Source organism: Lolium perenne, chromosome 5, assembly GCF_019359855.2.
Source record: "Lolium perenne isolate Kyuss_39 chromosome 5, Kyuss_2.0, whole genome shotgun sequence".
Taxonomy (NCBI): Eukaryota; Viridiplantae; Streptophyta; class Magnoliopsida; order Poales; family Poaceae; genus Lolium; species Lolium perenne.
In genome coordinates this window covers 210,538,903-210,556,030 of record NC_067248.2, presented here as the reverse complement: position 1 = coordinate 210,556,030, position 17,128 = coordinate 210,538,903, and the positions used below count along the sequence as shown (strand labels likewise).

Sequence of the window (17,128 nt, the reverse complement as noted above, 5' to 3'; positions counted from 1 at the left end):
CACTTCTGGACATTGCATAATGCTACTGGACATTAGTGGATCAAAGAAATTCATCCAACATAGCAAAAGAGGCAATGCGAAATAAAAGGCTGAATCTGTCAAAACAGAACAGTTCGTATTGACGAATTTTAAAATGGCACCAGACTTGCTCAAATGAAAATGCTCAAATTGAATGAAAGTTGCGTACATATCTGAGGATCATGCACGTAAATTGGCTTAATTTTCTGAGCTACGTACAGGGAGGTGGACCCAGATTCGTGACAGCAAAGAAATCTGGAACTGTGCAGTAATCCAAATCTAGTACTTACTTTTCTATCAACGGCTTAACTTGGCACAACAAAACACAAAACTAAGATAAGGAGAGGTTGCTACAGTAGTAAACAACTTCCAAGACACAAAATAAAAACAAAGTACTGTAGGTAAAAACATGGGTTGTCTCCCATAAGCGGTTTTTTTTAACGCCTTTCAGCTAGGCGCAGAAAGTGTGTATCAAGTATTATCGAAGGATGATGCATTGTTATCATGAGCTCCCCCATCCATAGTGGTACTAAGGGCTTTGTCAATTTTAGGCCTATAATAATACTTCTTTGGTCTAGGCACTTTAGAGACATACATAAACTTGAGAGTACCGGCACACCATGAGGTTAACAAGAATGCGTTGCATCCCAGCCGCTTTTGAGAGTACGGGGGTGTATGGGCCAACTGCCTCCGACCGGAAGGATGAGTTCTTCGCCGAGCTCGTCTCTCAAAAGCCACCCTCCGGCACTAGGTGGCTTGCCCTCGGGGACTTCAACCAGATTAGGCGGGCAAGAGACAAGAGCAACAACAACATCAACCGCAGTCGCATCAACCGTTTCAGGGCCGCCCTCCAGACTTGTGAGCTTACTGAGATCCACCTTCAGAACCGTCGTTTCACGTGGTCCAATAGACGGGCAAACCCAACACTTTGCAACCTCGACGCCTTCTTCTGTAATGCGGATTGGGATTTGACCTTTGATTCACACGTCCTCATGGCCCTATCCTCCTCCCTCTCCGACCACTGCCCCCTTCTGCTAGCGGATGATAGCGGCCCACGACGACCGCGAGTGTTCAGATTTGAAAACTTCTGGTTGCGGATGCCTGGTTTCGATGGGGTGGTCCAACAGGCTTGGGCTGCTCCCTCCACTCACCTCGAGCCTTGCCAGCGCCTGTTCCACAAGCTCAGGACCACTGGGCGAGCCCTTGCCAAGTGGGGTCGTCACCTTTTCTCCAACACAAAGGTCATGTTGCATGCGGCTCTCTTGGTCATTCTGCATCTTGACATGGCTGAGGAGCATCGGAAGCTTTCGGTTGGGGAGATGGACCTAAGGGACAAACTCAAGAGGAAATCCGTGGCATTATCGGTCATTGAGAGGGCCAGGAAAAAGCAATGTGCTAGGCTGGCATGCATCAAGGAAGGCGACGCAAATACTAGATTCTTTCACCTTAGGGTGAATGCAAGGCGCCGGAAAAACCACATCCACAGATTAAGGGACAACAACAATGGTTGGGTTACTGAACATGATGCCAAGGAACACATCATACACACCCATTTCAAATCGACCATTGCTCGCGGGCCACCAAGACAGTGTGATTTCAATTGGGATGTGATGCACTTCCAGGACTTGGACTTGCAAACCCTTGGGGATCCTTTTTCGGAGGAGGAGGTGAAGAGCGCTATCTTTACCATGCCTTGCGACAAGGCCCCGGGGCCGGATGGCTTTACTTTCGCTTTCTTCAAGCGATCCTGGGACACCATTAAGGCCGACATCATGGAGGTGGTGCACGCTTTTGGCACCATGCATGCGGACAACTTCCATTGGCTCAACTCCGCAAACATTGTGTTGATTCCAAAGATAGAGAGCGCGGACGTGATTACCGATTATCGGCCGATTAGCTTGATCCACTCCATCGCCAAGATCATAGCCAAAATGCTAGCGCTTAGACTCACCCCGCACATGGATGACTTGGTCTCCAATGCCCAGAGTGCGTTTATCAAGAAGAGAAGCATCCATGACAACTTCCTCTACGTCAAAAACTATGCTACAAGACTACATAAAAACAGGACTCCGGCGCTTCTCTTCAAGCTCGACATTCGCAAGGCCTTCGACTCTGTTAGATGGGAATACGTTGTTGATCTCCTCCAGCGTAGAGGTTTTCCTAGCACGTTTCGCAATTGGGTGGTTGCCCTCCTCAAGACCTCCACCTCCAGAGTTCTCCTGAACGGGATTGCTGGTGACCCTATCGGCCATGGCCGTGGCCTACGCCAAGGGGATCCTTTGTCACCCCTGTTGTTCGTCCTCGCCATTGACCCCTTATCGCAGATCCTAGACATTGCCACCGATCATGGGCTGCTACATAAGCTCCTGGGGCCGAGGCGCCGTAGTCGACTTCCCTTTATGCGGACGACGCGGCGGTTTTCGTTGCTCCCATTAAGGAGGACATCCGTAACCTAGCGTCCATTCTTCGCAGGTTCGGGGAGGTCACGGGCCTTTGCACCAACTTCCGTAAGAGCTCGGTGGTTCCCATACGCTGCACCGATCTTGATCTTGATGATATTTTGGGGGAATTCCGGCGGTCGGGCGTCCTTCCCTCTCACATACCTGGGTTTGCCGCTATCAGTGTGGTGCCTCAAGAGGAGAGACATGCAGCAACTAGAGGACAAATGCGCAAGCAGGTTACCCACTTGGAGCGGGAAGCTCATCACCACGGCCGGTCGGACGGCCCTTGTTAGGTCTGTCATCACCTCGCAAGCCATCTACTACCTCACGCCTCTCGCCATCCCCGCCGGTACTCTCAAGTTTGTCAACAAGATTCAACGGGCCTTCCTTTGGGCCGCTAAAGAAACCACCACCGGGGCGAAGTGCAAAGTTAATTGGGAAAAGGTGTGCCGGCCCAAGAGGTCGGGTGGGCTCGGAGTGCTGCATCTGGACAAGTTCGCGACGGCCCTTCGCCTACGTTGGCCGTGGCTTGAGTGGAAGGACCCATCCAAGATTTGGGTTGGCTCCGGCAACCCGTGCTCGGACTATGACATGGACCTTTTCTACTCCGCGACCACAATCAACCTTGGGAATGGTAAAAAGACGCCTTTTTGGCACGCGCCGTGGCTTCAGGGGAGAAAGCCTATTGACATTGCACCCCTAATTTTCGGCTCGTCCAAGAGAAAGAACTGGAAAGTCGCCCAAGCTCTCCACAATGATGCTTGGGTGAGCAAAATTGACTTGGAGGGCAACTTCACCATCGACCATATGGCGCAGTTCATCGACCTTTGGACCCTCATCTCCACCATCCATCTTGATCCGGATGTTGATGACGACATTGTGTGGAGGCTCACGGCTAATGGCCATTATTCCGCCAAATCGGCCTATGAGTTGCAATTTTTGGGCTCGCTGCTATCTCCTATGAACAAGCTGATTTGGAAGGCTTGGGCCCCCCCAAAGGTGAAGTTCTTTGCATGGCTCCTATACCAAAACAGGATTTGGACGGCTGATCGCCTCGCCAAGCGTGGATGGCCAAACTGCGGGTTGTGCCCCCTTTGTAAACAGTGCACCGAAACTCATGATCACCTCTTCGTCCATTGCCGCTACACCACCCGCCTTTGGGGCTTCGTCAAGGATTGGATGGGCACCAATGCGATCACCCCCTTACAATGGGCAAATCATGACATTCACTCTTGGTGGGACTCCATGACGGGGGGGCATGTGCCTAATCGGAAGGCCATGGCCTCGGTGGCGCTTCTCGTGTCCTGGGAGCTGTGGAACGAGCGCAACGCTAGGGTCTTCAACGCCAAAAGTGCTCCGCCGCAGGTAGTCTTCGATAAGATTAGGAAAGAAGCACACCTTTGGGTGTTAGCGGGTGCCAAAAGGTTGGGCAACATGATGCCGCGAGAGTGATTGTTGTATCCCCGGACTTTGTGTCCGTTTGTTTTCTTTTCCTTTCGCATGATCTCTCATGTAAAACTCCTTCTTAATTAATAGATTGGGGCAAAGCTTTTGCCCCCGTTTCAAAAAAAAAAAAAAAAAAAAAAAGAAACAGTCCAGGTGCATTTCCGCGTGTGGTGCAAAAGGCGTTCTTGAGCTTTCACTGAAAAAAGCTTCAATTTTTTTCTGAACAGGAGCATGCATGTAACATTTCGTTTTCATTTCCTTCTTGGCATTGTCGACCTTCGTTTTCTTCTTTTGCTGTGGGTCGCCTATCACGTCCAGGTTTTCCTTTCTGCTGAGAGGATCAAATCCAAAAAAAAAAAAATCTCCTTCTAATTAGCATGGGTCGATGAAAATCTACATTCAAAGCGTAACTATTGTAGGAATCTGGTCCATTCTTAAAAAAATGAAAATCATTCTTATTTTTTCGGCCCGCAATAGATGGAGCACATAATGCAGCCAGTAATAAATCATGAAAAACTTATAGGCCCAGAATAAAATGCCCAGTAACTAGGCCGCATCTGCATGTTCTTGGTAGGCCGGGAAACCCATCATCAGCCCGTCCGCTTTCCAGAGAACATGTCCGAGCTGGCCCGTTTTAGCTTAGCTCGCTTTTCTTTTCTCTAGAAGAACATGTTGTATTGTTGAGTGTTTTTTTTTTGCGAGTACAAGGGGCTGAAAGGAAATTCAGCAAATTACAGAGAGGACCCTAGAAGAGACAAAAAATACAGTCCAAGCCTCACTGCAACCCGACCACGTCGTCGTCCATGGCACCGTCGGTGGCGCGCCGCCGCTCCTGCTCTCCTTGACGCCTTGGATCGAGAGCTCCCCCGAGCGGACGGGAAGTCGCCGAGCGCCGGCCACAGAGGACCTACGCCAGCGGACGCCGTTGTCGTCGAACCAAACCTCCCCAACCTCCTGCACAAAGACGTCGACGCCAGATCCGCCGTCCCGCGGCATCCGGCGAAGGGGGAAACCACACACGGTCGCTCCGCAGAGCAGCCAGCGTGGACGCGGCGGAAGATCAGCCGCGGAGCTCTACCGAGCGCCGCCGCCGAAGAGGAAGTCCTCCACCTGCAAAAGCACCGCCGACGACGCCATTGATACGTCCAAAACGTATCTACTTTCCCGAACACTTTTGCTATTGGTTTGCCTCTAATTTGTGTATTTTGGATACAACTAACACGGACTAACCCTGTTTTCAGCAGAATTGCCCTGGTGTCCTATTTTTGTGCAGAAACTCAACTTTCATAAAATCCCCGGAAATAATTGCAATGGGCCTATTTTCATAGAAGATTGACGCAGCCAGAAGACGAGACGGAGGGGGGCCACGAGGCGCCCACGCCACAAGGCGGCGCGGTGGGCCCCTGGGCCGTGCCGGCCTATGCTGGCGGCGCCTCGGCCAGCCTCCGATGCTCCCCTCTAGACTACTTAAGGCCTCTGACCTAAAAACGCGAGGGGGTTCGACCAATTTGCCAGAAGACATCCAGAACTCCGCCGCCATCGCGAAACTCCGTCTCGGGACCAGAAACTCCGTTCTGGCACCCTGCCGGGACGGGGAATTGGAGGAGATCATCGCCATCATCAACACCGACGCCTCTCCATCAACCATCCATGCTTCCCCCATCCATGTGTGAGTAATTCCCCCGCTGTAGGCTGAAGGGGATGGTAGGGATTGGATGAGATTGTTCATGTAATAGCATAAGATTGTTAGGGCATAGTGCCTAGTATCCGTTGTTGGTACTTTTATGATATTGTTGCAACTTGTTATGCTTAATGCTTGTCACTAGGGCCCGAGTGCCATGATTTCAGATCTGAACATGTTATCGATTCATGATGATATTCATTGCTTTATGATCTTACGTGCAAGTTGTATACACATATTGCTGTCCGGAACCCGAGGCCCCAAAGTAACAGAAATTGGGACAACCGGAGGGGAAGGCTGTGATATGAGGATCACATGTGTTCATGGAGTGTTAATGCTTTGCTCCGGTGCTCTATTAAAAGGAGTACCTTAATTACCAGTAGATTCCCTAGAGGCCCAGCTGCCACCGGCTGGTAGGACAAAAGATGTTGTGCAAGTTTCTCATTGCGAGCACGTACGACTATATACGGAACACATGCTTATGGTTGTTTAGTACTTGGATACTGTTTTATTACTATCTGCAAATGCCCTGCCTTGATTGTTACATGAGTTCTCTTATCCATGCAGCGCCCGTTCATCCATCTCTGTGCCTACAGTATTTTAATCCTGTTGTTTACTATAATCACTACTGCTGTCTTTATTATACTGCTGCTTATATTTCACTACTGCTACTGCTATAAAACTGTTGCTACTGATAAACTCTTGCGAGCAAGTCTGTTTCCAGGTGCAGCTGAATTGACAACTCCGCTGTTAAGGCTTACAAATATTCTTTGGCTCCCATTGTGTCGAATCAATAAATTGGGTTTTACTTCCCTCGAAGACTGTTGCGATCCCCTATACTTGTGGGTCATCAAGACTATTTTCTGGCGCCGTTGCCGGAGAGCATAGCTTTATTTGCAAGTTCACTTGGATTGATTTTGTTCGCTGCAAATCCTCCATCATGGGTAAACCTCACGATACTAAAGTCGCCATATTACCGTCCACTAGAAGAAAAGGTACAACTCTGAGTACCTCTGCTGCTCTTGATTCACCATATGTGATAAGTCAACTTGTTTCACCACCACAAGCTTCACATGCTGGTACTTCTGCTGAATCTGAAAATTCTTCTTATAATTTTGATGATGCTTCTACTGTGCTTGATGATAATGGTTCATTAGGTCCTTTTCTAGATGCTACAATTCCTAGGTGTAGACAAATTGAAAATACTGAAATTCTTAATGAAAATATGGTTACACCTGTTAATTCACCTGAGTCTGTTGAATACTCTAGTGATGATCTTGATGAAGATTATGTGGAACTTGATGATGATTTTATTGATAAATGTAATGCTACTACTGATGCAAGTAACATTAAAAAGTTTCTTGCACAACGAGCTGTTAGATATAAACTATCTCCTGATCCTAAATTTGCTACATCTCCTATAAATATTAAGGATAATGAATATGATTTTTCTCTTGATTTATCTCATATATCTATTGTTGAGAAAACACCTTTTTGTGGTACTGAAAAAGAAAGTGCTGTAGAACACATGAATGAGCTTTCTACTTTGAGTAGCTTGTTTTCTGATGATATCAAGAAGCGTACTTATTTTGTTGCTAAATTTTTTCCTTTCTCAATAAAGGATGATGCTAAAACTTGGTATAATAGTTTGCCTCCTGATTCTATTGATAGTCCAACTGGTTTGCTTGATGTTTTCTTTCGAAAATATTTTTCTACTAGTGCTCAACATATCGCTTTGCAGAAAATTTATAGTTTTGACCAGGAAGATGGAGTGAAATTGCCTGAAGCTTGGGCAAGGTTTTGCTCTCTTATCAGAGCTCGGCCTGGACATGATTTGGAGAAGCATGACTTACTTGATATATTTTATAGTGGACTAACCATTGAGTCTAGGGCATACCTGGATAGTTGTGCTGGTTGTGTTTTCAGGAAAAGAACTCCAGATGAAGCTGAAGAATTATTGGCTAGAATAGGCCGAAATAATGATGATTGGACTACACCTGAACCAACCCCAATGCCAATATTGAAGAAGAGGAGTATGATTAAATTAAATGATGAAGATATGAGGGAAGCCAAGAAATCTCTTAAGGAGAAAGTTATTAAATCTGAAGATGTGAAGAATTTACCTCCCATAGAAGATTTATGTAAGATAACTCCCCCTTCATCCATGATTGAGGTACATTCTCTTCAACTCTTTGGTAAATAAGATATTCCTTACTCAAAACCTCCTGATCAATGTTTAGATGAGTTTGATAATTATGTTGTTAAGCAAGATAATTTTAATATGAGAGTAGAGAATCATTTAATGAAAAATTCTCACGCTATTAGTAAATTGCATGATATTGTGGAGAGAACCTCCAATGATGTTAAGATGCTTGTTAAACATTTTCATATGGTTCAAACTCAAATTGATCAACTCACTAAAGTGCAAAATGGCTTGTTAAAAAATACTTCTAAAGAAAAACATGCTTATGAAGTAACAACTAGAGGTGGTGTTTCTACTCAGGATCCTCTATATCCTGAGGGGCATCCCAAAAGAGTTGAACAAGATTCTCAACAAACTAAAAAAAATAGTGCTCCTTCTAAGAAAAAGAAGAAGAAACATAAAAATGTTGTAGAATCCTCTGAGCCTGTTAATGATCCTAATAGTATTTCTATTTCTGATGCTGAAACTGAAAGTGGTAATGAACATGATAAAGATAATGATAAGAATGATGCTTCTGATAAAGAAGAGGTTGAAGATGAACCTGAAAAGCATGTTAAAAATAAAAAGTACACTAAAGAAGATTTTATTGCTAAGAAACATGGTAATGAAAGAGAACCTTGGGTTCAAAAGCAAATGCCTTTTCCTGCTAAGAAACTAAAATCAAAGGAGGAAGAACACTATAATAAATTTTGTGATTGGATGAAACCTTTGTTCCTGCAAATCCCTTTGACTGATGCTATTAAATTGCCTCCTTATTCAAAGTATATGAAAGATATTGTCTCTAACAAAAGGAAAATTCCTAATGAGGAGATTTCCAATATGCTCGCTAATTACTCTTTCAATGGCAAAGTTCCAAAGAAGCTGGGAGACCCAGATATACCGACTATCCCTTATTCCATCAAGAATAATTATGTTAGAACTGCTCTATGTGATTTGGGAGCAGGAGTTAGTGTTATGCCTTTTTCTCTTTACAAGAGACTTTATTTAGATAAGTTGATACCAACTGATATATCTTTGCAAATGGCTGATAAATCTATTGCTATTCCTGTTGGTATATGTGAGGATGTTCATGTTCAAGTTACTAATAATTGCTTAATATTAACTGATTTTGTTGTGTTGGAAATGCCCGAAGATGATAATATGTCTATTATTCTTGGAAGACCTTTTCTTAACACTGCAGGGGCTGTTAATGATTGCAATAAAGGAAAAGTTACTTTCAATGTTGATGACAAGGAACATACTGTTTATTTTCCCAAGAGGATTGATAAAGTATATGGAGTTAATACAATTTCTAATTTGAGAACTATCAAAGTGGGAGTTATTGATTTTCCTATATATGAGCCTAAACAAGGATATCAAAATATTATGATTGGATCCATATCAATACAATATAAGGTAAAATGATTGATTTGAGGTTTATTTCTTCTTATGTCATGTAAAATTTATTTGGTGGCAAGACTTGATCAACCTTGTTAACAAGTATATTTTATATGCATGGAAGAGCTAAACAACATTTCTTTCTTTCTCCACACTTGTTTTACTTGCTGTAGTACTACTTGTTTTGCCAGATGCTTTAGTTGTTTAGAAGTTTGAAAATCTTTTTCTGCCCTATAATAGTAATTTTAACACCCGGAAATGTGCATTTTTCAAAGTTTTCAAAAAAATACAAAAATTATACCGTTGGTCCTATTTTTCGAAATGCAACCTGGGAGTGCCTGGGCTGACCAGTGGGGCACCCCAGGGCTGCCCCCCATGTGCCGGCGCGGCCAAGGAGGGGGCCGCGCCACCCTATGGTGAGGGCCCCTCCTGGCCCCACTTAATCATCCCTTCCACTCATTCTACTCTCTCTCCCGGAAAAACTCGTACCAGTTTTCTCTCACTCGCGATTTCGCCCAAGAGCTCAGGATTTCTCGATCTCTTTGCTCAGCCCAGATTTCTGTCTGAAATTTGGCATATTTGCTCTCCGGTATGTGACTCCTCCGATTATCCAAATAGAATTTTGTTTGGTTGAGTATATCTTGAGTATTTTGCTGCTGTAGGTGACATGTTAAGTGAGCTTGCATGCTTGTTCTAAGTTGTAAAAATTAGTTTTGATGCATGTTTAGTACTCTATCAAGTTCCTATAGAGTTGCCCTCATTTATATGTCTCAAAATCAACTTTTATAATGTTTGTTGAAAAATTTCAGAAAAGGAAGATGCATAACCACACCTTTGGAGAAGTGTTCGAGAGGGATACGACAAGGGCGGGAAGGCCCTCAAGGGCAGCCACTCGAGTTAGGCGATCCTATGATGAGGATGTCATTGCACCTAGCTTTGAAGCTGAAGAGGATAATGGAGTTCCTAATGCTTCATCCTTTCCATGCTATGACTTTTTGCGTAATGCAGGGCTACTTGATGACTTCTTGTTTCTCATCAATAGTGTGGGCTTATCTACCTATATGGAAGATGAGAGTGATCAATTTTACAGGCTAACTAAAATCTTTGTTGAAAGCTTTAAATTCAGCAACTCACCCTTCTCACCATCAGTTAAATTTAGGATTTATGACAAGTCTATTACTATGAAGTTGAAGGATTTTTGTGCTGCATTGGATATTACTCCTATAGGTACAGCGAAGAAGATCGAGAACAGTCCCAAAGCGTTGACGAAGCTCTATCGAGAAGTTACCAACGATGATAGCCGCACCATTCAGCGCGGCAAGATAAGGAACATTCAACTCCATGCCATTAGATATTTCACTTACTATCTTGCTACTAGCATTCTTGGTAGGGAGAACACTAGCAACATCTCTAGTTATCAACTTGCTTTTCTAGTTGCTGCACTTACTGGAAGTACACCTTATCATCTTGGTGCTCTCATTGCTCGTCGCTTAGCTAGTAAGGGACCTATTTTTGGAGAAATTGTTGCCTCATGTATTATTGCATATCTAGGTCTTCATGTTGATCCTAGTGATGAGAAACTAACTCCTATTAAGCTTGATATTGCTTCTATGAAGAGTGTTAGAGGGATTTTTGTACTTTCCAGGTCATATTGTAGCTTTAATTCGCCTTTCATTCCCTCCTGCCTCGAGTAATACAAAATATGGATCCAATAATACATTTACGTGACAATTCCCATGATGCATGAAAAATTGTTAGGATACATGCAGGACCACATGATCTGTAGGCCTCGTGAATATTTAAAACCAACAATGTCTTCGCTTTGGTATTGGACACGTAAGAGCAAAGTTGCTATGAAATTTCATTTAGTATTGTTTGCTAATTATCTTGGCAACCAACACTGGTAGAAAAACAGGCTTCCGTCCAGCCCCATTAGTCGCGAAACTATAGGAACCGCGACTAATGGGACCTTTAGTCGCGGTTCGGGAGGCGAACCGCGACCAAAGGCCTGGGCCCAGGGCGCTCGGTGGCCAGCTGGTGCACGTGAGGGGATTTAGTCGCGGTTGGCCAGGCCAACCGCGACTAAAGGTGCCCGAAGGCCTTTAGTCGCGGTTGGCCAGGCCAACCGGGACTAAAGGCCCATCCCTATAAAAGGGTCTCAGCTCACAGCACTTAGCCATTTGGTGCCACTTCTCTTCACAAGCTTCACAAGGGGGTGTAGGTTTGCTTTTGGTTCCTCTTATGCACACAAGGTGTTTGATAAAATGCCCCAAGAGCATGAAACAAACATGATATGAAGTGTTGGAGCCACACTTGAGCTTCCTTATTTATTTTTTCCTCCTCGATCGCGGTTAGCAACTTGAACCTTTCATGTGTCATTGATAAAATATGCATGTGTGTAGTTCATTGTTTAATTTATATTGTTTGTAGCTAGTTAGTTTAACAAATGCATGATGGTTAATTATATATTTTATATTATAATAATGCAGATGAATCGGCAATGGATGTACGGTAACCGACTCTCCGGCGAGTTCACTACGGGTTTGAAAGATTTCCTTGTAGTGGCTAATGCGAACAAGCAGGGGGGTTTTGTTATCTGTCCATGTGTTAACTGTAAGAATCAGAAGGGTTACTCTTCCTCAAGAGATGTTCACATGCACCGCTTCGGCACGGTTTCATGCCAAGCTATAATTGTTGGACCAAGCATGGAGAAAGAGGGGTTATAATGGAAGAAGATGAAGAAGGGGATGATTTCATCGATGAAAGCTATCTTGCTCATTTCGGTGATACTTTCATGGAGGATGCTTTGAAGGTGAAGGGGAAGGTGAAGGGGAAGGTGAAGAAGAGGCACGTGATGATCCCGTTGATGATCTTGGTCGGACCATTGCTGATGCACTGAGACGCCGCGAAACCGAAAAGGAGAGGGAGAATTTGGATCGCATGTTAGAGGATCACGTAAAGGCGCCGTACTCGGATGCGATGATGGTCTGAAAAAGCTGGGCTGCACACCGGATTTGCTGAAATGGAAGGCACAGGCAGGTGTAGCTGACTCGGCATTTCAAAACTTGCTGAAAATGTTGAAGAATATTTTTCCAAAGAATAACGAGTTGCCCGCCGCACGTACGAAGCAAAGAAGGTTGTCCGCCTCTAGGTTTAGAGGTTCTCAAGATACATGCATGCATCAACGATCGCATCCTCTACCGCGGTGAATACGAGAATTTGAATGAATGCCCGGTATGCAATCGCATTGCGTTATAAGATCAGAGGCAATGACCCTGGTGACGATGTTGAGGGCCAGAAACCCAGGAAGAGGGTTCCCGCCAAGGTGATGTGGTATGCTCCTATAATACCACGGTTGAAACGTCTGTTCAGGAACAAAGAGCATGCCAAGTTGTTGCGATGGCACAAAGAGGACCGTAAGTCGGACGGGGAGTTGAGACACCCCGCAGATGGAACGCAATGGAGAAAGATCGACAGAGAGTTCAAAGATTTTGCAATGACGCAAGGAACATAAGATTTGGTCTAAGTACAGATGGCATGAATCCTTTTGGCGAGCGTAGCTCCAGCCATAGCACCTGCCCGTGACTCTATGCATCTACAACCTTCCTCCTTGGTTGTGCATGAAGCGGAAGTTCATTATGATGCCAGTGCTCATCCAAGGTCCGAAGCAACCCGGCAACGACATCGATGTGTACCTAAGGCCATTAGTTGATGAACTTTTACAGCTGTGCGGTAGACCTGGTGTCCGTGTGTGGGATGAGCACAAAGAAGAGGAATTTGACCTACGAGCGTTGCTTTTCGTAACCATCAACGATTGGCCTGCTCTTAGTAACCTTTCGGGACTGTCAAATAAGGGATACAATGCATGCACGCACTGCTTACATGAGACTGAAAGTGTACATTTGCCAAATTGTAAGAAGAACGTGTACCTTGGGCATCGTCGATTTCTTCCGAAAATTCATCCAGTAAGAAAGAAAGGCAAGCATTACAACGGCAAGGCAGATCATCGGCCGAAGCCTGCGGAACACACTGGTGCTGAGGTATTTGATATGGTCAAGGATTTGAAAGTCATCTTTGGAAAGGGTCCTGGCGGAAAATCAGTTCCGAAGGGAGCTGACGGCACGCAGCCATGTGGAAGAAGAAATCTATATTCTGGGAGCTAGAATATTGGAAAGTCCTAGAAGTCCGCTCTGCAATCGACGTGATGCACGTTACGAAGAATATTTGCATGAACCTCCTAAGCTTCTTGGGCGTGTATGGGAAGACAAATGATACAAAGGAAGCACGGCAGGACCAGCAATGTTTGAAAGACCCTGATGACCGGCATCCGGAACGGTTTCAAGGTCGTGCCAGCTACGCTCTGACCAAAGAAGAGAAGGTCATCTTTTTTGAATGCCTGAGCAGTATGAAGGTCCCGTCCGGATTCTCGTCCAATATAAAGGGACTAATAAACATGGCGGAGAAAAAGTTCCAAAACCTGAAGTCTCACGACCGCCACGTGATTATGACGCAATTGCTTCCGATTGCTTTGAGGGGCTCCGCCGGAAAATGTTCGAGTAGCCATTGTGAAGCTATGTGCATTCCTCAATGCAATCTCTCGAAGGTAATCAATCCAGAAGTTCTACCACGGTTACGTAACGATGTGATCCAATGTCTTGTCAGTTTCGAGTTGGTGTTCCCGCCATCCTTCTTCAATATTATGACGCACCTCCTGGTTCACCTAGTCGATGAGATTTCCATTCTCGGTCCTGTATTTCTACACAATATGTTCCCCTTCGAGAGGTTCATGGGAATATTAAAGAAATATGTTCGTAACCGTGCTAGGCCAGAAGGAAGCATCGCCAAGGGCTATGGAAATGAGGAGGTAATTGAGTTTTGTGTTGACTTTGTTCCTGACCTTAAGCCGATTGGTCTTCCTCGATTGCGGCACGAGGGGAGACTAAGTGGAAAAGGCACGATCGGAAGGAAATCAACGATATGTATGGACGGCCATTCTCCGATCAAGCACACCACACGCTTCTGACCAATTCAAGCTTGGTGGCTCCGTACTTTGAGAAACACAAGAATATTTTACGCTCGGACAACCATGGGAAGCCTGAATCCTGGATTAGGAAGGCCCACATGGAGACTTTCGGCAGTTGGTTGAGAAAACATTTAATGAATGACGATCATGTTGTAGATCAGCTGTACATGTTGGCCAAGACACCATCTTCGACTATAACGACTTTCCAAGGGTACGAGATAAATGGGAATACATTTTACACGATCGGCCAAGATAAAAAGAGCACCAACCAAAACAGTGGTGTCCGCTTTGATGCAGCAACCGAGAATGGGCAAAAGGTCACATATTATGGTTACATAGAGGAGATATGGGAACTTGACTATGGACCCTCCTTTAGGGTCCCTTTGTTCCGGTGCAAATGGTTCAAGCTAACAGGAGGTGGGGTAAAGGTGGACCAGCAATACGGAATGACAATGGTGGATTTCAACAATCTTGGTTACCTTGACGAACCATTCGTCCTAGCGAAAGATGTCGCTCAGGTTTTCTATGTGAAGGACATGAGTAGCAAACCGAGGAAACGGAAAGATAAGAAAACGATCAGTACATCATGCGATGATCCAAAGCGCCACATTGTTCTTTCAGGGAAAAGAAACATCGTGGGAGTGGAGGACAAGACAGACATGTCAGAAGATTATAATATGTTTGCTGAAATTCCGCCCTTCAAAGTGAACACCGACCCAAGCATTAAGTTAAATGATGAGGATGCTCCATGGATACGGCACAAACGTAAGCAAGCAGGGACACAAGGAAAGAAATGATGTGTAATAATTTATTGTACCAAACTTTGTTGAATGGATCATGTGAATTATATTACCCGTGATGTGTTTGGTGTCCATTTTCGAATGATTCAATTGACTCGAGATAGCACTGATGATTCAGTCATACTCCTGCCTAGGCGTATAATATGCATACTCGTAGTCTTCATAGCCGCCGCCGTTGTACTGGTAGTCGTCGCCTTCTAAGTTGCCGCCGTCGTCGTCGCTGCTATCGTCGCTGTCGTCGGGCGGCGCTCGTGGCTCGAACTGAGGGTAGCGCAGGCGGGGGATATCGCCGGCCGTGATGTAGTCCATGACGCTCTGCAGAGTCCGGCCGTACCACCATAGCCGACGGCCGGCCTCGTGGAAGTTCCCTGGAGGCAGACCGTCCTCCTCATACCTGGCGAGTGCCCTCTCACGCCGATTGATGAAGAAGGCATCCCAAGTATGCTGGTTATCGGGATGCCAGCGGGGATTCATCCGCTGCTCCCGCGTGAGGTCGAGGTAGTAGTGGTTTGTGATGGCCGCCCTACGCGTAGTACCCTGAGGGACGGGAGGGACCGGCACGCCGCCGGCGCTTAGGCTCCAGCCGGCGGGAACGCGGTAGCCCGGTGGGCAAGGGTAGTTCGAGGCGCAAAGCTCCTCCACCTGCTGGTAGGTTAGAGTGGGTACGGTGGAAGCCATGAGAGAGTGATGAGAGATTGTAGAGATGTGATAATGCTGGCCAAGCCGGGCTACATATATGTAGTGACAAATGGCGGGAAAAATGGGAGTGGGAAGACAGGAGGCGGGAAGAAAGTGGCGGGAAGAAAGAGGCGGGAAGAAATTGGCGGGAAGAAATTGGCGGGAAGAAAAAGAGGCGGGAAGACAGAGGCGGGAAGAAATGGCGGGAAGACGAGGCGGGAAGAGGGGGTCGGCGGAAAGACAGAGGCGGGAAGAGGGGGCCAATGAGAAGACAGAGGCGGCCGGGAAGAAATTTTGAAGTGAATTAGTTTTATTTTTATGAATTTTTTGATAATTTGTATTTTTAAAATTTTGAATTGAATTAGTTTTATTTTTCTGAATTTTTTGATATATTATTTGTATTTTTAAGATTTTGAATTGAATTAGTTTTATTTTTCTGAATTTTTTGATATATTATTAGTATTTTTAACATTTTGAATTGAATTAGTTTTATTATTCTGAATTTTTTGATATATTATTAGTATTTTTAACATTTTGAATTGAATTAGTTTTATTTTTCTAAATTTTTTGATATATTATTAGTATTTTTAACATTTTGAATTGAATTAGTTTTATTTTTCTGAATTTTTTGATATATTATTTGTATTTTTAACATTTTGAATTGAATTAGTTTTATTTTTCTGTATTTATTGATATATTATATGTATTTTATGATTTTCAAAAAGAAAAGTATTTTCAAAAATACCTTTAGTCGTGGTTGGCCTGGCCAACCGCGACTAAAGGGTATTTCCGCGGAACCGCCGGATTCGGCGAAAAGCTTTAGTCGCGGTTGGGGTGGCTAACCGCAAATAATGGTTAGCTTTTAGTCGGGGTTGCCCACCCCAACCGCGACTAAAGCTCCGTCACTATATATTTCGCGTGACCGAACGGGCGCGCCATTCTTCCCAATCCGCCGAACTTACAGAGAGACGCCGTCGCCGCCGCGCCTCGGTCCCTCCTCCCTCTCGCCGACCGCCGCCGCACGCGCGCCTCGACACCGTTGCCGCCACCAACCCCGCCGGCCGCCGGATCGCACGTGTCGCGCGCCCGCGCCCTCTCTTCGCTCCTCGCCGCGTCGCGCCTCTCGATCTGCTCCTCGCCGCGCCGCGCCGCCATCCTCAAAGCGCCGCCGCGCCGACGGGCACCGCCATCCCCAGCAGCGCTGCGCCCCTCTCTGCTCCTCGTCGTCACCGTCGCCAACATGCCGCCGCAGCCGTGTCGCTGCGCTGTGTCCTCGCCGGCCGCCGCGCAGCCCGAGAGGATGCCGCGCGCGCCAGAGAGGATGCCGGCCACAAACTTGGCTATCCGGATCAATGCCGAAAAACAGAGAGGATCAAAGGTTTAAAAACAGAGAGGATCGATGCCGAAAATTTTGTATACTTAACAAAAATTTGTAACTAAAATTTTGTATACTAACAAAAT

At 45.6% G+C, this 17,128-nt stretch overlaps 1 protein-coding gene across 1 annotated transcript; it reads left to right on the top strand.

The window, feature by feature from the left end:
• Nucleotides 1–638: 638 nt before the first annotated feature.
• On the top strand, nt 639–17,051 carry LOC139831736 (uncharacterized). Its single transcript, XM_071821058.1, has 3 exons — nt 639–2,400; nt 2,641–3,824; nt 16,632–17,051. Exons 1-3 carry the CDS (start codon nt 639–641, stop codon nt 17,049–17,051), a joined length of 3,366 nt encoding a protein of 1,121 aa, XP_071677159.1.
• Nucleotides 17,052–17,128: the final 77 nt, after the last annotated feature.

What these genes read in the sequence shown, in the direction of transcription:
- LOC139831736 (XM_071821058.1), top strand. Translation starts at nt 639, where the DNA reads ATGAGGTTAACAAGAATGCGTTGCATCCCAGCCGCTTTTGAGAGTACG. An exon ending in GCTCCTGGGGCCGAGGCGCC is followed by an intron (nt 2,401 to 2,640) that starts GTAGTCGACTTC and finishes TGCCGCTATCAG; the next exon opens with TGTGGTGCCTCAAGAGGAGA. An exon ending in CCAAAAGTGCTCCGCCGCAG is followed by an intron (nt 3,825 to 16,631) that starts GTAGTCTTCGAT and finishes CCGAACTTACAG; the next exon opens with AGAGACGCCGTCGCCGCCGC.